The sequence below is a fragment of the Berghia stephanieae genome, chromosome 1 (genome assembly GCF_034508935.2).
Source record: "Berghia stephanieae isolate SIO BIC M18660-M18661 chromosome 1, UCSD_Bste_1.3, whole genome shotgun sequence".
Classification (NCBI taxonomy): Eukaryota; Metazoa; Mollusca; class Gastropoda; order Nudibranchia; family Aeolidiidae; genus Berghia; species Berghia stephanieae.
The window spans coordinates 84,992,130-85,015,808 of NC_088360.1; the positions used below are offsets into that span (position 1 = coordinate 84,992,130).

General features: G+C 31.4%; 1 protein-coding gene across 1 annotated transcript in view; it reads left to right on the forward strand.

The window, feature by feature from the left end:
* LOC144959697 (ciliated left-right organizer metallopeptidase-like) overlaps positions 1-22,778 on the forward strand; it is a 35,362-nt gene extending 12,584 nt beyond the window's left edge. The window contains exons 4-18 of the mRNA XM_078892381.1: positions 773-827; positions 1,197-1,346; positions 2,438-2,566; positions 5,344-5,419; positions 6,613-6,758; positions 7,915-7,986; positions 9,280-9,382; positions 10,502-10,565; positions 11,143-11,233; positions 11,598-11,708; positions 12,097-12,216; positions 12,711-12,888; positions 14,960-15,133; positions 20,447-20,558; positions 20,951-22,778. Coding sequence (XP_078748507.1) covers positions 773-827; positions 1,197-1,346; positions 2,438-2,566; positions 5,344-5,419; positions 6,613-6,758; positions 7,915-7,986; positions 9,280-9,382; positions 10,502-10,565; positions 11,143-11,233; positions 11,598-11,708; positions 12,097-12,216; positions 12,711-12,888; positions 14,960-15,133; positions 20,447-20,558; positions 20,951-21,086 — 1,717 coding nt within the window. The 3' untranslated portion in view covers positions 21,087-22,778. The remainder of the gene's footprint in view (positions 1-772; positions 828-1,196; positions 1,347-2,437; positions 2,567-5,343; positions 5,420-6,612; positions 6,759-7,914; positions 7,987-9,279; positions 9,383-10,501; positions 10,566-11,142; positions 11,234-11,597; positions 11,709-12,096; positions 12,217-12,710; positions 12,889-14,959; positions 15,134-20,446; positions 20,559-20,950) is intronic.
* Positions 22,779-23,679: the final 901 nt, after the last annotated feature.

The window sequence follows — 23,679 nt, forward strand, 5'->3', positions numbered from 1 at the left end:
TTGATTCAATTTTAAATGAACCCCTTATGTCTTCAACATAGGATGGAGGGATGTAATATATCGATTAATAAGTTTAGTTGTATTTATTTAACGTTTAGTTGTAAACTGCCAAACTGGCTACACTGCACATTGTTTTTGGTTTGAGTTGAATAGAAACTTTTTTCCGATTATCATCTAACAATCTTGTTGTGTTGTTCTTTGAGGTTTGACTTAAATATAATTATTATTATTGATAAAACAATATCAATACAATACACTTGGCGACGACATTACATAAAGTATATATTATTATTATTATTTAGTACAAAGAATGAAATTTCCCTTTTTTATCATGAAATGAAACTTTGGTTTTAACAAAAGTTGACTCAATTCTGATACCCTTGTTATATCTATCCACTTTCCAACTTTTCTACAGGATCATATAATGCTAATAACAGAAAACTTGAACATTGCTCTCAATCATTACAATATGTGGCAAACTTTGGTCATGTTGTAAACCAAAATGGAAATATGTAAATATGTGGATAGTGGATAATATGATAGAGCACCCAACACAAATTCAAAAAGACTTTGTTAAAATCCACTAAGTCAGAATTTTCATAAACCCATGGTCCACTTTACAGCATAGCTGGGGCTAAGCTTAATCTGGTGAAACTACTTTGCAATAGATGAGCGTTCTATTTTAATGATAGCAATAATTAGCAATAATGATTTTCCAGATTTCTATTCTTAATTTTGTTTCCATTCACTTGTTCTCTATTCTTTTCATCAGATGTTCAAGAATTCAAAAGGGCTATACTGGAGAATATTGTTTGGATAAATTCAAAGTAAGTTTCACTTATAATGATGGAAATAGGTACACTAGTTAGTAATTATTATAGGGACAGAGGTACCTATTGTTTACTTAGTCATTGCGCCAAGACTTCAGATTTATGAATGAACCTCCGATATTTTTCTTTTTATTTCAATTTTAATTAATTTAAAAGCTTGATAATGAAGCATATCCTTTTCAGTAAATTTGAGAATTGAATTTCTCTTACATTTCTTTCATGTATAAACGAGCATCCCATAGTTTTATTAGACTTGCAATTTCAGATTTTTATTGAAATTCATCTTTAATTATAAGTTTTACACAAGTAGTCTATTTTCATTGCCAATGTAACATTTTTACATAGATTTACCTTATTTCCATTCAGATTCCTTCAAGCCACTTGAAAGGCTTGGCAATCTTTGATAAATCAAATCCTGAACCAGCCAAAGTGTACAAGACCGATGGAGTAGGTTTGAACAACACTGACTTTGTGTTGTATGTCACATCAAAGACAACGCCACTATGCAACCCACATGTTCGTATTTTGCATTCCTGATGTCACAATTCACACTGTTGATATAGTAAAGAATTTTTCTGTAAATCAATGAGAATTACAGTCCTGTCCATCTATTTGAACATTTATCTTGGATTTGTGGGGAAATGAATAAAAGGCAATCACTGGTTCCCATTTGATAGACTGCCAGTTTTCTGCCAAATATGAATTAGATCTAGCTATTTCTTTAATGTTGTTCATTCATGAATCCGTTTTGTGTTATACTGATTTAGCACAGAACTCATAAGATATAAGCTATAAAACAACCTAATTTGTTTCATACTTTGAAAGAACTATAGTTGGCCAACATTGTTCTTTTATACGATGTTTCATATTCTTCTTCTTCAAGTACCAAGTCTGTGCCAGACATCAGTGATCATGGTACGCCATTCATCTCTCTGATCAGATAACCTCAGAAAACTAATATTACTCTTCTCTTTCTTTGTTACCCAGCTGTTCAAACTGTTCAAACTATTCAAATATGTTTTTCTTGGTCTACCTTTACTCTTTTTACCTTCTATCTTTCCTGTGAGAGCAAATGTCGATTTTGGTGCCCTAAAAATTGCATTTGTCTTTTTCTTATTGTACGAATTAATAATCTTTTAGTTTCAGCTTGCTCTAATACTTCATTAGTTTTCTTCTCTGTTCATGAGATTATTAACATCCTTCTAAGAAACCAAATTTCTGCTGCCTCCAGTTGCTTTCTAAGGTCTTCTGAAATTGTCCTGTAATTGTTCTGTAAAAGTATGATGTTTTATATATTGCAGTCTAATCCCCCATATTCCATGTGGCCATTAGTATTGACTTTTACCTTAAATATTAAGTCTATTTGCTTTCGATGCTTTTATAGAGAGAGTTTTTATTATTAAAATTTTCGTTTGTTGTAGAAAGAAATTATTATTTATGAATATTATTCTTTGGGGAAGAAAGGGGGGAGGGACTGTCTTTATTAGGAGGTTTTGGAGTTTTCTTTGTTCCCTTTCAACATTATGGAAAGAGCTATCAGTTTCATTACTTGAAATTTGTTTTGTTCCATTCCAGTTGCATTGATAAACACTTTCTTTTCAAAACAGAAATCGTCTGCTTTAGCCTATGCTGCTGCATGTCAACTGGATGGATCAGGACGTCCAATAGCAGGGCAGGTCAATTTCTGTCCAAGGACATTAAAGGCACCGAAATTTGATGAGGAATTATTGTATAAGGTATTTTTGCAATAATTATTATTTATTGTTTTTTGTCATGCACCAAAGGCAGTGTACACCAAGAATAACAGAGAAGAAATTCATTGTTGGCTAGACAAAGATATAATATATTGCAAATTCAACATTAATATTTTACAGGCATGATAATAGATAATATCTAACGTGGCAGTTTAGAAATATACATATTTACATTGTGTAATATAATGTCAACCAATGATAAAAAATATGATATGTTCATCAAATAAATTTTAACATTATTTAGAAATATATAATGGTTAAACGTAGTTTATTATACATGTGGATATAATATTTGTATTAATAATAACTCAGGAATAATAGAAAACCATTACAGTTTTTATCGAACACATCGTCCACCGAAGTGATAGTCTAACATTCAAAATAAAAAGGCCAGATCAATTACCTTACCTAATAATAGTGTTGCTTCTTCTTCCAAGGATATGTATAAACAATGATTTATTTTGAATATTAATATATCTTCATATAATGAAATATCATTGCACCCTTTTATATTTAGGATCTTTTTGAAATTTACCAATAAATCTAGTGTAAAAATTTCTCTTAAAATTTATCAAAATTTTATGTAAAGCTTTTAGTAATACTGCTTTTGCGTATAGGGCTGCTTTAGTCACAGAAACTGATTTTTTTTTCTTTATATATTTTTTAAAGAATGGGTACCAAACTACATGAATAATTACAATGGTTAGTTATTCAACAATTTATGTACCTTAAAACTTATATTTTGTATTATAATAAGTGTAATGTTACTCTTTGAATATTATAAAGCATGTTCCAAGTAGTAGATGTGTGTTTTCTAACAAAGTCTTGGATACTTTTCACAAATCATATTTAGATCATTTTTTTTTTCTTGTTTCATAATGAACCATGTGTATAAAAACAAAGCTAATATTTTAATAAACTTGTTTGCCAAAAAATGTGTTGAATGTCGTGAAGGATTTTGAACAAATCCAGCTAAACTTGACAAATCATAAGACTAAATAAATCATACATTTATATACAATGTAAATTCAATTCAAATAGACTTGATATTTGGATTATGCCAACACAATCAAAACCAAAATACGGGTTAATCGACTTAAAAATGCTTAGTCTTTATCGTTTAGTTGACCACCATGAACAGCTGCTAGTTGATGACAGATTTTTTTCACAATTTTTGGGGCAGATTTTGTCACATCAAATCATTTTATTCCATAGTTATTGGTAACAATGCATTTAAACATTCAGAGTTTGTTGCTCAGACATTTATCGACAGATATATCCCTTTTTTAAATATACTAAGTACAAGAGTAGTTAATTTTGTGTCATTGTTAAGCGAATGATAGCCTTAATTTCACTTATTTGGCAACAAGTCATCTATGAATAATTCATTGATTTGAGAATGTTTTATTTTATTTCGTTTTGTTCCTGACAAGTTATGTAATATTTTGTGTTTTATCTCTTGACTGAGAAGTTTTCCATCCAAGCTTGATAATATGCTTTCATCTGTTGGGTGGATGTCCATCAATGATCCAGCATGCCTTGCTTCTTTTTACCCATACTAACAGCTTGGCAATTACTTTTACCCTCTATCAGGTTTGTAATGTAAAAGTAACAGATTACAACATTGTCCATTGTCTTTCATATAAAACTTCTTTGAGACATGCATTTTTTTGTCATTGTTTTTTCTTTACTCTCTTTTAATTTTTTTTCTTTTTCTTTTTGATTTGTTTTTTTTTTTTTGTTTTGGTTTTTTGTTGTTGTTGAATTTTTATTTTGTTTTCTGGGGTTTCAAAAAATTCTTATATTATTATTTTTTTTTTCTCGTTTCCATCTTATATTTTTTACATGTAGAGCTTCTTTCCATTAAAAAAAAAATCTTAAGTGACTATGTCCTCATATGTTCTGAATTGGCAAACGCATTGTGATGTAATGAATGTGCTAGAGTTACTAATAGATTTTTGAGCCATTATCTCTACATTATTGGGGTGCAAAAAGACTCTTCCAAATCACTTATTTGTGACTCACCTCCTCAAAATTTTATTATGTTTTCATTCACAACACTTAAAATTGTATTTTAAGTCTAAATTATGAAATTTTGTTGAGATAAATTAGCTTTTTTAAAAAAGAAGAATGAAAGCCATTTCATAAACTGCAAAGAGCTTAAGTTCTATGATTTTAGAAATTTTTGCTTTAAATTCAATTTTCAACACAAAATTCATCCGCCCAACATAATAATGTTTTGAGTAAGTTGGTTTCATTTGGTTTTAAATATGCATTGCAGGATTCACTATGTTTTTGAACTAGAATGGATATTTTAAAAAGTCTACAGCAATGCCAATTCTTCCGTCATGTTTTTCACTCCATGTTTTTGTGGTGGCTGACAATTCTATTTAATTTTCTGTACATTAAGGGTCTTTTATTTAATTTCTTTTTAAAAACAAATGATAAATCTTTCAGCCACCATGAGAAATAAATGTAGAAAACAATCACACCCCTGCATATTTGGTCAAGCAAGCACTTTACAGATCTGTGGTTGACCTCATACTTAATGTTGTGTTGTGATAGTATTATTCCAATTGATGTGTGTTGTTTCTTGCTTTCATTAGATGTTTGCATGGACCATCACAGAATATGTTGTTTTATAACTGGCTTCTATGAGTGATTCATTTTTTTATTTACATTCCTTTATATTAGACATAACATGCCTTCCATTGCGGGTAAAGTTTCACATATTTTTCTTAAATTTATGTATTTTACAGACTGCTGTCCACGAATTGTTTCATGCTCTCGGTTTCTCCAACAAACTATTTGAAAAATTTATCAGTTGTGATGAAGGTAATATATAATATTTTGATTCAAACACAAAGAAATTGATTGACTAGATCACTGTTGTAAATTAGCTTGAACAAAAAGGATCTTTTAAAAAATGAATTACACAGTTAACTGATTTTAAAAGTATCAAGGACAACTAGGCAAGAACAAGAAACAAAATAAAACAAACAAATAAAAAACCCTTCCAATGAGTTCATACCTTGAACGACAGTCCCAAGCCAGCAGAAAACTTAGAGGTGAGGGGGGGTCCTATATGAATAGCACATGAAAGCTGGTGCTTAGATGTGTCGTTTTAGCTTCTCCGCTAAATCGACACACTAACCCAAAATCCCAAGGGTGTGCGATTAAGCTGTATTACCTTTACAAGATAGTCATTCAGACCTCAATGATTTGAATGTTTTTATAAAATACCATATTCAAGAACACACTGCGGGTCCAGAGTTTGCTCTGGGTCAATAGGTAGGTTTCATTAATTTTATTTTATTTGGTGGCAAGGGTTTTATCCATATTTGTTAGTTCTATAATAATCTTCCCAATTTTAATGTGTCAGTTCATGTATATATTAATAATTACACACACATTTTACCAGAATTGTCTGTGATAGGATGCGCATTCCATGAAAGTTTTGGATTTGAGACCCTTTATAAAAAGAAGCATTGTAGAAATCTAATCAAATAATGATGAGTTTAAACAGTAATATGTAAACAGAATATTGGTCAATGCCTTGTAGCGAGATTATGCTCTATCTTTTTAATAAATAAGGGTATCTTGTTTATATAAGTTTTGCTTTTTTCAGCTTTATTAATATTGATTTGATGGATAGGGGTCGCTAGTAACTCAATTAGTGAAGCACTTGTCTCATACTCGTAAACAAATGGATGTGTTCAGAATATTTTTTTTTATGAACCTTCTGTCCACACCGCAGGGGTTGAGGTGTTTTTAAAAGTACCTTACAATTTAATTGTTAAGCAACACGGGAAGGAGGAAGTCGAGCATTTAAATATCTGAAGGGGTGATTTAATTTTTAAAAACTGATGGTAAATGTAATCCTGTAGACCAGTTTCTGAGGACTGCTTATTATTTCATTAGTTAAAAAGCACAATCAGCCGCTGTAGGCAATTTTTTTTTTTTCACCTAATAGAAAGGGCTATCTAATATTTCAACCACTCACTGAAGGGCTATTTTTTATCCACTAGATGGAAAGTGCAATCCATTGAATCAGCCGCTGGTTCGCTCTGCCAATGGTGTCCATAGACTTGTCACGCCAGCAGTTGTAAGGGAAATGAAAAAGCATTTTAATTGTGAGAGTGAAATGGATTTTGGTGGCCCTCTTCAACTCGTGGTTTGTAAATTTTCAATTCAAGATTGGAATAAAAAACAATAGTCAAAATTGACTGGAAGCTTCAATTTGATTAATGAAGATGGATGATATGGATGTGTCTCAAGTTTCCCCTTTTCAACAAAACACGATGAATGCTCTTAATTTTTTAAAAACAAAATTCATCATTTTTCTTGCATTTTTTTAATATACTCATCATGTTTTGTTGATAGGGGGGGGGGGGATCCTAATACATACATATTACGTGTCTTCGCTAATTAAAATGAAGTCTCCATTAATTTGACCATTGTTATTTGTTTCTTTGCGCTTCAAGCAGCAACATTCGTATTATGACTCAAGATTGGTAACCTTGGTCTGTTGGATTATGATACTTTTATACATATTAAATGGTTTTTGTTTTGATTAATAAAATTTCTTATATATGTGTGTATGTGAGTGACCAATCATCTCTAAAGAGTACTATGTTTGGATTAACCTAATGCTTAAAACTGAATTTTATTAAGCTTAGATTATATAATTGAGTTGAAACACCGCTGTATTTATTGATGACATTTGAGGTTTTTTAAAAAAAGGAATTTCCTTATTATAATTACCCTACATTTAGTTAATTCTGACATAACGACAGATTTTCGTGATGGGTCAATGATAACAGAATAGTATTTAAAATGGTTTATGAATCACTTTGATATTGGTGTCATTCGTAGAATATGACAATTTTATGCAACCTGTTTTTTTATGCCCCCCCCCCCTCTCTCTCTCTCTCTCTCTCTCTCTCTTTCTCTTCCTCTCTCTCTCTCTCTCTCTCTCCTCTCTCTCTCTCTCTCTCTCTCTCCTCTCTCTCTCTCTCTCTCTCTCTCTCTCTCTCTCTCTCTCTCTCTCTCTCTCTCTCTCTCTCTCTCTCTCTCTCTCTCCCTCTCTCCCTCCCTCCCCTTTTATGGTCCCTAGTCTTTGGGTTTGTCCCTAGTCTTTTGTTTTTTTTCAAAATTCATTATCATTATTAATGGTGAAGTATTTATTTTCCCTTACATTCACATCAATGCTATAAAAATAAATCACAGGAATCCTGGGGGGTTTTTTGTGGGCGGGAGGGGGGGGGGGGTGTTGTTCCGTATTGTTTTTGTCTTTTAAAAATAACTTTGTATCTGTATTATTTGGTCAGAATGGTAAAATCTCATCTCATTGGGACTCCGCTTTGATGCACTCATCCATTATGACAGCCAGGGAGCAAAAGGTAAGAGACTTTAAAATTGATACTTTGACGAAAAGATGATGTGTCAATGAATAAGAATATTTTCATACTTGGCATAAGGCTGCATACTGTGCATTTACGCTCTGGATGGCAGAACACCACTATTTTGTTTGTATTCTCAAGTTATCATCAACCAATACAGCTTGTATTGTCATCATAAATGTATCCAAACATTTTTAACTTTCACTTTTAATTGGGATTAAATTTATATGTTTTTGTTTTTTTTTTGTTTTTTGTTTTTTAAGGGGGTTTCTTGTTTGTTTGTTTTTTAAAGAAATGGAAAAATATTTCATGGTTTTGAAATTATGTACGAGGGTGAGTCAAAAAGTAATGCGACAAATGTCCTACATGGTTCATTTCTTTTTCATGTGATGTCATAATTGGCTTAATTAAACTTACACATATACTCTTTAAACCAAAATATGAAAATTTTAATTCTGTCAAATTTTGACAAGGTTATGAAAGTTCAAAATGGCTGCCCCCGCGAATGTCCAACAGCAATAGGAAGCTGTTTTCATCTTGGGAAAGTTGATAAAACTCAGGCATTTTGTAGGGGCAGTGTTTTTAGTTGGGTTGAACGTGAATCTCGTCATTTAGAAGAAAATGAGATGCAACCCAGCACCTAACCTGATACCCCCTCAACCATGTCTTTATCTGACAAATCTTGTGATGTTTACCGCCCAAGCAGAGTCAACTCAGTGAGTCAATTAAAGACAGAAGCATTGATCATATCTGATAGAAGAACTTCTCTTGATGAGATAGCAGGTACAAATAGACATTGAAGCAACTGAAAGCAAGAATTTGTCGAGTTAGACCGGATTTGGAGATGGAATGAGTACTGTTTCTTCATGAAAATGTGGTACCACATAAAAGTGTCAGGAAAAGGGAGGCAAACGATGGACAACACCAGACTTGACACTTTCAGGCTTCTATCTTTTTGGTCCACTGAAGGAGGCAATGAGGAGACATTGCTTTGAAGATGATAAAAAAAGCCAAAACAGTAGTGAAATAATGGCTGAAAGCTCAGTCAACTCAGTTGTACAAGGACAGAATACATGGCCTTACAAAAAGATGGATTGTGCTGATCAAGACAGGCGGAGACCATGTTGAGAAGTAGCATTATTCTCGGCTAATGCCAAGCTTTAATTTGAGGTATGATGCAATGTATTGATTCAATTTGTTTTAAAGTAATAAGCAGAGTCCCATTACTTTGTTGACTCACCCTCGTATAAATTATCCCAGTTTGAAAAAGGTTTTATTTTTCTCTTTGCCCAGCCACATTTAACCCTGATTGATCCTATTACTCTGGCAGTATTTGAAGACAGCGGCTGGTACAAGGTGGATTATTCACATGCAGATCCCTTTATTTGGGGGAAAGGTGACAAATACTTTTACTTTGATATGAAACCATGTTTATATTTATGTATTCTATCCACTTTGTTTTATTTGTCTTTTTTTTTTTTGTTTTTTTTTTTTTGGTTATATTATTTACTTTTTTATCTTGCAAGAATTTTTTTAAACACTTAGCCTAATTTTTACAGCATGAACTATTCAGCCCTTTTGGTGCTTTTTAATCCTACCAAAGTATATGAGAATAGTCCATTTCACTTCCTGAAATTAACCTTTTAGGTATCCTTTTTGTACAAAAAGTATTAGTCCTTCAGAGCCATTAGGCCATTGGAGCTAGAGTTTATCACCGTTTTTCTCTTCCATTTTCCGTCCTGTAGATATGTCTTGAAATCTACTTGTGTTTGTCTTAAACTTGGTTTGAGACTTTGATAGAGGGGGAAATCAGTTGCTTTTTTAAGGTTTTTATATATATTGGTATGTATTTTGTCAGCATTTAAGCTTGGCTGGGAATCTGTACTTGTGTCTGTATGAAGTTTTTAAAGATCTTAGATTTCTCCTAGCATCTGCTTTGTCTTACCTTTTCTTGGGTGTATTTAAATGCATATGACTCTAGATATATAATCTTTTGACAATGCCATTTTCCTTTTTACTGATGCTAAAATAAAAGCATTATAAGCATTAAATAAGATACTAAAGAAAACAACTTTTCGGATTGTTTTTTTTTTTTTTTGTTTTCTTTGTTATTTCTCTTTTGAAGTGTGTGTATTTGTTCTTAGTGTGCTGTAATTTGTTTGTTTGGTTGGGGTTTTTTGTTTGTTTGTTTTTTTTTTGTTGTTGTTTTGTTTTGTTTTTTTTTTGGGGGGGGGGTTGTTTTCTTATTTGTTGTTTTATTTTTTGTTTGTTTTACTTTGTTTTTTTGAGGGGGGGGGGGGTTAATGTTTGTTTATTTGTTGATTTTTTTTTGTGGGGGGGGGGGGGGGTTAAGCATCTTTCCACTCAATTTTGATATTGGTAATTCTATTAGTCAATAATCTCTCATTAATGTCTTTAATTATGATATTATAAATGATGCAGGGCCCCAGAGAGGCCTTTTCCAGATTAATAGGCTGTTATTTCATCAAGCTTTTGTTATCTTTTCATTTTTTAGGAAAAGGTTGTCAATTTGGCATTCAAAAGAAATGCAAGAAAAATGATGGATTTTGTTCAAACAAGTAAGAGTATTGATATTTTATAAGCAGAATCAAATAACTATAATGTTTGATAATTTTTATCTTTTTTCGGAGGAAATAATTCAGTTTCATAGATGTGTGATAGTCTAACAATAGATGTCATAAAATACTACAACTTAATCCTAAACATTGATATAACTGCATGAGGCAAAATTCAGTCAAAAAATGGTTTTTAGATTTTACCATACAGACGAATTTATAGGTTTAGATCACAGAGTGGAAAAAACAAGAACCTAAGGAAAATAAACAGCATTTTAATGTCCTTATAGAAATTCTTTTGATTTTAGAAAAAATAGACTAATAAACGAATTTATTTTCCCAGATTGTAGTTATGAGAATATTATTATTATTGTATAATTGATGAAAATTTAAAGGATATTGATCAAAAACTTACTTTGCTTGTTTCTGAAATTAAGGCCCTTTATGGCTTGCTGTCAGACCTGTAGACATATGTAATAATTGAAAACGCAGAACATTACCTCGCTGGTGTATTACGTACAATCCTTTATCTGTTTTAATATTAAAAGTCTGATAGCTATATCATTTTCATTGCCATAAGCTCAACAGGATGTCATCACTTGAGGTTATCAAAGGCCAAATGTAATGGTAATGTACATCAATCGAGATGTGGAGTTTTCACTGCTGATCAGGTAAGAAACTTGTATTATCTGGTTTCATATTTTTAAATATATGTTTTTTTGTAGGTTTTTTAATAATTTTTTCTTCTTCTCATTGGAAATGCAAACTGTTTTATTTGTTCGAAAAGAAATCAAAGTACATGAGCACAGCAATTTAGAAAAAAATAACAAAAACTTTACTTTTTAAAATGTAAATCATTCTTTTTTTTTCTCCTGGTTGTCTTGCTTAATGTTGCATGTTTTCTTTTTCATCTGTAACTTTAATAAGATTTCCTGTGATATTTTCTCTTCTTAGATTTAATAGTAGCGAAAATACAACTGAACCATATTCAAGTTCTCATATATTTTAAATTAATTTGTTTTCATCTGTTTGCAGATTCCATGTTTTACTGAAACAAACAAAACAAGTGAAGTCTCTGATGATGAAACATTTTCCTCCACAAGTAGATGCTTCATGTCATCGCTTGTTCCTGTTCAAAGTTCACAGGTCTCTCTCTTTATGTTGAAATGAACATTGTGTTTAAGTCATACATTTTATCGATGTTTATTTTGGATTTGTGATTTGTTTTCAAAGTTGATTATTTTTTAAAGAGGCAAGGGGGGGGGGGGGGAGTATTTACAAATGAAACATACCAAGATGTGACAAGGTCTGGAATGAGTTGGGTTTTTTTCCTTTAATCAATCATTCAAAAAGTGTATGATTTGTTTATGTACTTACAAATTGAAGTTAATATTTTCTTTTATTAAACGATTTTCATTGAAGAGTACATGTTATAAACTCATTGTGGATTACTATATAAGTGACAATAATATAATAATAATGGTAATATTCATGGAGTATCCATTTCACGTAAGTCTGAATTGTGTCTTTCTAGATTGTCAAACCCAAGGAAATGACTGGCAGATGCTATGAGAGTAAATGTGAAGCAAATAATGTTTATGTCCGAGTCCAAAGCGGGGAATGGACACTATGTCATCCTGGATCAAAAGTACAGGTTTGTTGATAGATTCTCTTTAATTGGAATTATAGTGTGATGGATATTATGCCATAAAAATATTTATTACATCGGACAAATGGGTGGTGACGAAATACTATTTCAAGATATTCCGATTTCTTGACATCATCTCTTAACCTCTCAACTCCCATTTAAAATTTTACCCCAATGAGCTACATCAGAAGGGAACTAATTCCATATCTCCATTTTTACTAACAGAAAGAAATAATAATGTTAATAATAATAATAGTAATAATAGTCATAATAATAATATAGATTATGATAATAATTTCAATAGTTTTATTTTGTTTAATGATTTATTTAAAAACAAGAATAGTTACTTCTTCAAAGCCTGTTTTTAAAAAAATCAAATGTTAAAAAAAAAATCTGGTAATGAGTGATACCGCCTAGGAATTAGGGTAAAGCTCTGCAAAAGTATCTCTTATGTAATATACATACAATTATAATTATATATTGTTTTTGTAACATTTCAGATTGACAATTTCAGTGGAGTTATTGAATGTCCTCCAGTTCTTGAGATTTGCACATCATTTCACATCCCAGATATACCACTTTCTTCACTGACAGCATCTCCTGTGTATAACATTAGCGAAAACATAGGCCACAGTCGGCCCGTAAGGTCACAGGACAACGGTGATGAAGTTGGGAAAGGTAAAACGAAATTCTTTGTTCTGATCATTTATCACTGATTACAAATACAACAGAATATCTAGTTCAATAATTGAAATTAAAAAGTCGAACAATAAATTGATGTAAAATGGAATTCGCATAATGTCATCACTCTAAAAGTCAACTTCTGCTAAAACACCTCTGTTAGTCTGAAATTTTCTTTTCTTTATCTAAATGTGTTCCACTAATAATGGATAAAGTCAACCAATCTGTCAGGTCTGGTACTATTGACTTTATTAGGATTCCACTGTACCTTAAATGGCTATGTTTAGAATTTGCATACAGCATTATAATTCCATGGACTTGTGTAGGGATGTCAAGACAAATTACATATAGTTTGGGTTTGTTTTTTATTGTTTTATTTTTGTGTTGTTTGTTTGTTTTTGTTATATTTTTGTTTTGTTTTGTTTTGGATTTTTTTTTTTTTTTTTTTTTTTTTTTTTTTTTTTTTTGTGTTTTTTTTTTGTGTTTTTTTTTTTGGGGGGGGGAGTTACGATGTGCATAGATTGTTCTGTGGCTTCATTTTTCACAAAGTTATTTGACTTCCTTCATTTTTCACCTCTGTAAGGCGAATTTTGTGGTGTTTGTTGTGGATAATATTTTCACAATGAATTTCTTTTCTTATATTTACAACATCATCAAATTATGAAATAATTCTTGCTGGTTACTAAAAAACAATTGTGTGTTGCTGTTGAGTGATAAAATCTGCAATAATTTAGTAGTAGTCATAAGTTTAAGTAATTTGATGCTTTGTGTTTCTATGTAAGCATTAAGTGAAAAGTACAAATGTGAGTCATGGTCTCAAAGCGGTATTACCTTGGGATGATCTAGATGCTGGGAATTGAAATGATTACTTCAAATATAAAACTTGAGATTAATTTCTTTTTGTTACGGGGATGAATATTTATACTATTTCTTGCATTGGAAGGAGTTCTAAGGTCCTTTTTCCCATTATTTTATTTCTAATTTCTTTTTTCTGGGTCCGATTCATTTGACCTCCCATAATCAGCAGGCGGTCACTTGCTGTGTCTTCTATCCCCCTATACCTGTTTTCCAAGATTGCTTTTTGTCTTTGTCTTGGAATGGGATTGCTTAGTTTTGTTCTGACCCTTATCAGAGTCCTTAGCTGAGAGGGAAACAGTGAAATGTGTAGAGTTATAGTTTTAGGGAGACGATATTGTTTTCCTTGCCTACTGATTTTTTTTGTTTTCTTTTTTTTTAAACAAATAATGGTTTGTAAACATTTGAGTGTATCCCTCTTTGTGGGATCCTGTAATTGTTTCTGTATGAGACATTTATGTGAGTACTAAGTACATTGATGGAATTCTCTTGGAATCTACATGTTTCCTATTTGAACCAACACCATTTCCTCGTGTGTTTTTATTTGTATATCTATAATTTTTGGACTATCCCTTTTCTTCCTTTTTCTGGTGCTGAAATGACCTTATTGTGTCGCAAGCACTGTAAAACCCTCAAAAACAAAACATAACAACATCCTGACATAATCCAGTTTTGAGACGGGTGGTCACAAATAGTGTGTGTATGATTGAATAAATTAATCTATTTCCTGGTTAATATTTGATATTTATTTTGATTTTATAATGAGCCATGATTTTGTTTTTAAAAATGGTAAATAATGAGTTGGAAAGTAAAGAATTCTATGTCATAAATGTGGCCTATTGTCTATGAAAAAATACATTCGCTTTTAACTAATCCAGAACTCCACAATACAGATGTCTCCATTATCAGGACAGGTTGCCCGGGGACTATTTTATTTTTCTTATTTTTCTTTGTACACATTAGGATCTGATTCCACTTTTTGGATGTTTCTGTAATCCGGACAAAATTCTTGAAACGGATGTGTTCGGATTGGAGAGACGTGACTATTATCAATATATTGATTTGTTTTTATATAATGTCACCATTTTAAATACTCATGTCTGTTCATGCACCAGAGTAGTTCCATATTTTAAGTAAGGTTTATTTTAATGTGAATATATATTTGTTGATAATTTTGGTTTTGTCCATTTTCCAAATGTTTCGTCCATTCAAGCATCTCGCCTGTTTGCTGACATAAAGCTTTCAAGACACCTAGATCATTTAAGTTCACAGCAGTTCGAACGTTCAATTGTATCTGTCTTGAAAGAGAACAAGTTGGGATTTATACAATTATCTACCAGCACGGAGTCGGATAGAATGCGCTTCTGCTTACGTCTTTCAGTATTAGGTTAGTGCCTGTTGTCATTGACATTAAAATTATATTTATAACCTCAAATCAGTTAATTTTATTTTAAGTCATGACATTATATAGAAAAAGATTTATTACTCAAAATCTTATGAAGAATTAAAATTATTTTTTATTTGATTCATTTTCATCGGTTGTTGATTTTTAGGATCTTTTCAAGCTAGGGTGCTTAAATGTAAAGAACCATCCCATTGATAAAAATATATAGGATTCTAGAGAAGACATTATTGATCATCAGCTTTAGCGTAAACCCAGCTGATGAGGACTAACTCATGTATCATATTTTGTTAACACACCTAATCAGCGAAGTCATGTCATACTTGCTCTGTATTTTATGTGCTTTTTTTAACGGATATGCTGTGTATTATTATTGGAATTTTTTACCCATTTCTGCGTGATATGCTTGTGCTTCATTTGATTATAAAATTCTACATTTTAAAAAGAATTTTAGCTGTTAATTTTTAGATTTTAAAAATGGATTCCACCAACACTATCAATCCTAGCCATTTTATTTTCATTGCAAACATATTATCAGTTTTAGTCACTGTGTTTCAATCTATTTATAACTTGACCATTATAAAGTACAGAAACAAACTCAAGGAGGATGAAGAAGGCAAAAAGTAATCACCACAGTGCTTGGTCGTCGCCCACACCAACTCAAACAATTCCCCTGACCTCCCATGGCTTTTTTTATTTGTAGTCGCAGTTAATCCATGTCCTTATGACACCACCCTACACAAAACATATTCAAAACAAGCGGACACAAATGAAGATGAACACACTTCTCAAAATCCCCTTCCCCCTATCACCCCCCACACCAGCTCAAATCCTAAACAACCTTCTAAGTTCCGCAACAAAGCCAACAACAACAATGATGAAATCACTGACTGATATCATTACATAGCCAAAACTGAGGGCATTGATTATATTAATGGTACAACAAAAGCCAAAAGCGAAAAGTATTAAGAAATTCAAAAAGATAAAACGAGCAAAAAATCAGATATAATCAATACCTTAATTATAAATTTCCAAAGTGCATTGCCCAAAAAAGTGGGGTTATGGCCACTGATTAAATTGCAAAAACCTGATATATTCTAAATGCAGACTTAGATCCACTCATGACTTTTGTTTAAATGGCCCCAAAAAGAAGTTCCAAGCGATTTGCAGATCCGTCTTATATTCACGTGTAAGAGATTCTGAGGAAACTTTTAAAACTCATTTAAAAACACATTTGTTTAAATGTTATATCTCTAATGATTATTGAGTATGTATCTTATAGTTTTGTGTTTTCTATTGTCTATTAGTTAGTGTGTTTTGTGTGTGAGAGTGAGGAAATGAACAGAATTGTTAATGTTATTTATTTGAATGTGCGCCTAGAGCTGTGTCTTTTTGGGAAATGAGTGCTGTATAAATAATTTATTATCATTATTATTATTATTATTATTATTATTATTATTATTATTATTATTATATTATTATTTTATTATTATATTATTATTATTATTATTATTATTATTTATTATTATTATTATTATTATTATTATTATTATTATTATTTATTATTATTATTATTATTATATCATAATGATTATTATTATTATCAGGGGCGAAGTGGCCGAGTGGTTATGGCATTGTACTGTGGCCCGGAAGGTCCCGGGTTCGAGCCCTGCTTCAGGCACTTTGGTTTTTTTCCTTGAGCAAAATTATTAACCCCCAATTTGCTCACTTGGACAATATGGGTTATTCCTGTTGACATCAGACATCTTGTTTGGTGAAATATCTATATTCCTTCATGGAATGCCTAGGCGACGATATCTTATGATGTTGTGGTGGAATGGGCATAATTTTTTTTTTTTTTTATTATTATTATTATTATTATTATTATTATTATTATTATTTATTATTATTATTATTATTATTATTATTATTATTATCATCATCATCATTATGATTATTATTTTTATGATTATGATTATTATTAATTTTTATTATTATTATTATTATTATTATTATTATTATTATTATTTATTATTATTATTATTATTATTATTATTATTTTATTATTATTATTTATTTTATTATTATTATTATATTATTATTATTATTATTATTATTATTATTATTATTATTATTATTATTATTATTATTATTATTATTATTATTATTATTATTATTATTATTATTATTATTATTATTATTATTATTATTATTATTATATATTTTATTATTATTATTTTTATTATTATTATTATTATTTATTATTATTATTATTATTATTATTATTTATTTTTATTATTTATTTTTTATTATTATTATTATTATTATTATTATTATTATATATTATTATTTATTATTATTATTATTATTAATATTATTATTATTATTACTCGGCACAGACATGGCTGAATAAAGACATAAAGTAAAGATAACTACTAAACTGTGTTTCCTGATGAGCTTGGCTTTGAAGTCTACCACAAACACGAGAATGATGGCTATGGTGGTGTGCTTCTAGCTATAAAGAGAGAATTAAAACCCAAAGAATTAAATATTGACACCAATGGTGGAATAGCCCTTGCAACAATAAAGTCCAGCAAAAAACTTTACTGTGGCATCTCTCTACGGAACAAACAAAGTTAATACAATAGAACAAATGTCCCAAATAACAGAGTGCAAAAATAGTCTCGGAAAAAGTGTCATAATATGGGTTGCAGGTGACACAAATCTCCATGATATGGACTTGAAACCAGAAAAAAGTAGTGAATCATCAATATCCAGTTTCAATAGATGAAGTTTTTATAGAACCAATGCTAGACATTGGGCTCACACAAATTAATACAATATCAAGCAGAGAGAACAATATTTCTGATATTTTTCTGACAAATTGACAAAATCTAGTCCTTGATCATCAGACATTACCAAGACTTATTTGAGGAGAAAAAAATAAAGCAGCAGCCACATAAGTAAATGTTTCTAAGAAAGCTAATAACAATGCATTGAAGGAGGAAAAATTATTATTTAGCAATGCCCTCATAACTCGGTCAAAAAGAAAGTATATGGAATGCTGTACAATACATCTCAAAGAAATAATGAATGAACATATGCCAACAAAGATTTGTAAATTCAATCGGTCGTCGATAAACACCAAATTAAAACGTCTTTCACTGAAGAAACATAGAGTTTTATTAAAGGCTTATCATCAAATTACCAAGAACAGAGAATAAATTATGAGATCATAAGGTAAGAAACAAGAAAAGAAAACTGCCTAGCATACGAAATGCACCTGAAAAACACTTTTTAAGAATACAAAACAACAAAAAATTATGGAAATCTATCAAAACACAAAAGATGTGATCCCTTTGGGGTCTCACCTCTACCGGAAGGAACTAAAAATTTCCAGATAATAATGACAAAGCCAATATTTGAAACATACAGTTCTGCTCAGTTTGTCACCAAATACTCACCAAAAACAACCAGGAGGTACCACCTCTTTATGAATCAACACCAATCATGCCAAACATAATAATTACAGAAAATGTAGTTGAAAAACTCACAAAGCAGCTGGTCCTGATGGAATACCACCTCATCTGTTGAAAATTTAACCCCAGAACTAAGCCCTGCAATTATTTGAAGTATTCTTTCTTACCGGGCATATACTGAAAACATGGAAACAGTGTGCAAAAAAGGAGATCGAAAATTACTATCCAACTATCGCCCTATTTCACTTACCAGTATGTATTGCAAACTTATGGAGCATATCATAATGTCACTGATAACTACCCATCTTGAAAACAACAACATCCTGACTAACGCTCAACTCGGTTTCCAATGACACAGATCATGTGAAACACAGCTCTTGTCAACAGTGCACAATTTCTTATCAGAACGCGGGTGGTTGGATGGGAGCATCACCCTTGAATCATATACCTATGATGTTCGCATGGGTGTACGATCCGATAGTGATGTCGTTTCTTCTCTTTACTAGCCTATCCTGCTTCTTTGGTTTGTGATTGTATTTTTGACAGGGGATATTTTTTTCTCTGTAAATCTTCTGCCTGTTTGTTCTTGGTTATTTATAATTTAGCTTATGATTTCTTTAGGTTATAATTTTGATTTACATTTGTACTATTTTTGTTGGATTGCTTGTTTTTTTGTTTCAGCGGTCTCTCATATAACCTCAATTGTGTTGGAAGAGACCTAAAGCAACAAACAAACAAAAAACAAAAATCTTATCAGAACAAGACAAAGGTGGACAAATAGATGTTGTCTTTACGGACTTTGCCAAAGCATTTGACAAGGTGCCACACCATCTTCTAGCAAAACTAGAAATGGTTGAAAACAAAAAACCCAAAACAACTCAATGATTAAGCTCCTTTCTAGACCAATGAACACAGCAGGTTGTTGTCAGGGGAGCGAGATCAAACATGGGTAAAGTAACATCATTTTTGATTTACATAAGTGACCTTCCCAATCAACTTCTGTCAAATGTGTGTCTCTTTGCAGTTAACACAATGCTAAAGAATGAAGAAGATGGTTAGTGTCTCAATAATGATTTGAAGTCACTAGAAGAGTGGGAATGCAACTGGCTTATGGAGTTCATGAATTCAAAATGCAACATCATGCCAACCATCGATAAAAGAAAGCCAATATCCCATGATTACCAACTGCACAACCAAACTGTTCAACAAGTAGATTCTGCAAAGTATCCGGGTGTGGAACTGACAGGAAACATGAAATGGGGGAGGCACATATCAAACATAACTTCAAAGGCAAAAAACAAATAACTTCTCATGAATTACCAGTGCATCAAATCTTGTCTCAACACTTGGACTTGACACTCTTAAAACAAGAAGAACGAGAGATAAGTCAAAATTATTCCATAACATTTTCCACCAAAATATTTCAATTGATTTACCAAAGAGCATTAATCTAGTAACAAGAAAAACACAGGACCATAACAAAATAATTCCACTATATGCAAGAACCGAATCATACCTTCCCTTCTACAATTAAACCTTGGAATAATCTCCTGGACGACATCGCAGAAATAAGCTGCCACAAAACAATGACAGGAATGATTCAATTCTACATCAGTGATAATTAAAATCCCCATTTCCAACTGTGTCCTGCATGTACAAGTGTGTGTCTACTTTATTTTTTTGTAAGAATGTGTGGAGAGAAAGAAGATGAAATTGTAAACTGTAGATCAATCCTCAAACAATTGGGGCTGCTATAGAATAACGATGGTTATGATAATACCATTATCAACTTTATTTTTTCTTTCTTTTTCAATTTCAGATGGCAAGACAATGCACTTTCTTACAGCAAAGAAATTATTTTATAAGGGGATATCATCATACTTCAACGGGTATTATGATCGATTTTTAAAGGTGGCTGTTCTCACAAGCGAGTAAGTCATTCAATTCATTCTTAGATAAGATAGAGGTGTAAAGAAGAGACAACCCTTTTGTATAATTTAATCAACAAAAGGAATTGTTAAGGGATTTGTCAAGTGAAGACCAGTAAGATTTCATCAGTATTTTATTGACTAGTGACTGAAAATAATTCCCTCTTTTTATTTTATTTTATTTTTTTTTTGTAGCAATGAAAATGGTGCAGAGAATATTGAATTAGAACTCTAAATTGATTACTTTAAAATGCACAATCTCCTCTAAACACACACTCTTACCACTCCATCCATCACTCAACTCACCCCCCAACATCCCCCCCCCTCACTTTTCCCCATCCTCCTTTCTTTACATAAATCCATGACAGTAATTTTTAAAAAATTATTTTCGACAGTTGTTATTTCTGCCGCCCTCGGAGACGCAAACATGAGTATCGCCCTGGCTGTGGTGTCTCGATTGCCCTGAGTGTCCGATCACCACCATCAATTTTTACCTTTTTGTTGATTTTGCTTGTATATCTTTGCATGTAATTTCTTTATAGTGGCAAAACAGACCAGTGATATATACATTATATTTAATATATTGATATTTACATTCATGTTATGTAGAGGCAATCATATTAGCATGTGTTAGACTATATAAATTAGTTTTGTTTGTAACCTAGGATACATATTTTGAAAATATTGATGGTCACATTGTGATTCAAGCACGCAATAATTGAGTCTTATAATTTAATCCTCTAACAATGAATATCAAGGGAGCTATTTGTGATGTTATGATGATATATATGCATAGCGTTTGGATTGCACTTCATCTTATTTTTTAAAAAGCTGTAAGCCCTTTGTAAATAATGTTATTGACATTACTTTGTTGTTTTACAGTCGACATGTGTGTTTATAAATGTAATGAGTTAGTACAAGTCAGAGACAAAAGAGTGAATGTACTTCATATGCTCATCATTCTTTATGAATTTAGGCATTAAAATTACTCCAACTGTTGGGTGACCTCTATCTTATAATGATAGCATGTCTGAACAGTAGTCAAGAGGTCTGAAGTTTGATCCACAGTTAAGGGAGGCTGATTTTCACATATTTTTTAAAATCCATTTTTTAAAGGTATTTTTCTTTGTCTTATTCGCACCCTTTCAGATTTCTTTCTTGTACCTGTACCAGTGCTCGCCCCACTATTTTCACTTACTTTTTACTCATGTTAAATGTTTCTCCAGTATTGCAAGCATTGTAAAATCTCCAGAAAACAAAAAAAAAAAAAACATTTCTTGTCAGAAAGTATAAAAATTTATTTTTAGTTTGACTTGAAATCTAAATTGTACAAAGCTAGGCAACAATCATCATATCAGCTTGTATTACATGTTTTAGATTTTGAAGTGGATTGCTACATCCTTGCCATAACTATGATCCTTTGACCAGTGGAAGTGCCATAACCATCAACCTCACATCGCTTTTGTTGTCAAGATTTTATTTTTCCTTCTTAAAGTATAATTATAAATTTAAGCGATTTTGAGCAAAGATTTTTGTTTTGCTTTTTTTGTTTGTGGAGGGGTTGTTTTGTTTTTTCTCTTTTTAAATGAGTTACTGAATTTTCAGTAAGGAATTATCTTTTTACACTTATTATTGTCATTACAGATTTGCATAATGATTGTTTCAGTCACAAACTATTCAACTCCAAGAATACAAGGTTTACTAATTCTAGGCAAAATCACTCTTCAACCATTGATGCATCTTTTCTATAAAAAGTGAAAAAAAGCCAATGTAAATGCTTATTTTGACATCTGACGAAGCAATTTTTTTTCTCCATTGTATCGTATCGTCTGCAATTTTTTATTCACCTTATACTTATATAGTTGGTGTTTTTTCAGTTGAATGTTTCATGACTGAAGTTATTGATAATTATTTTAAGTTATTTTTGTTGTTGTTGAATGTTTCAATAGAAATTATTTAATTTAATATTATTTGTTTCTAGAGTGCATGAGTAAGTTGTATATTCTTACGTTACTTTTTGTTGATGACTTTTAGTTAGACGTCTATTGATGTTCTCATTAAACCATCCATTAAAATACAAATTAAAAATGAGATAACACCGGGTCCATTAACTAGTCAACTTTTTTTTAAAAAGATAATTTCAGAGTTTTGCATGTGTAGATTCTCTATGTTATGCTTTCTTGTTGTCGAGAAATAAAAATAAAAGTAAAACATAGATAAAAATGTGTGTTCCTGAAGTATTTCACCCACTTGGAAACCCCCGACCGACCTTGTAACTGGGTGGGGATCCTGACCTCCCATAGCGGGCAGGGAGGTACACACTGTGTCTTCTATCCCCTTATATCCGTTTTCCAACATGCTTTCTGTCTTTGTTTTGGAATGAGATTACTTAGTTTTTTTCCTGGCCCTGGTCGGAGTCCTGGCTGGGAGGGAAACAGTCGAATGCATAGTTATTGTTTTGGGAGATGATATTTTTTTCCTTACAAGGAAATTTACAAATCATCTCTCTGTTATGTATTAGTATATTTGTTATTTTTTAATGTATAATGTAAGTATTTGAGTGTGTTCCTCTTTGTTGGATTTTGTTCTTGTGTCCGGATGAGACTTATAGGTGATCTCAAACTAAGTACATTGGTGATATGCTCTTGGAATCTACATTTGATCCCTATTTGTTCCCAGTTCCCCTATGTCTTACTTTCTCTTGGATGCTTCAATTGTAATTCTAGAACTTTTTACTATCCCATTTTCTTCCTTTTTACTGGCGCTGATATAACTTTAATGTGTTGCAAGTGCCGTAAAACCCTTTAAAACAAACAAAACAAACAAAACAAACCGACCTTGTAAGTCAAAAGGAGGTCACTCTTACTGCCTTTTCCTATATATGATTCTCTAACTTGAATTCCCTTCTTCTTCCATCTTGCCATGAACGAGGCTCAATTAATTCTGCTTGGCCATGGCTGGCAGGCCTGTGAATGGTTGGTGAAAAAATTATCAGAACTTTTTGAACATGGGAAACTAGACCAACAGGACAAAAATATGGATTAATTAATAAACACAACACAGATATGACACGTCAATTGACTAGTCAAATCATGTCACTTTCCCAACTTATTTTTAATGCAAT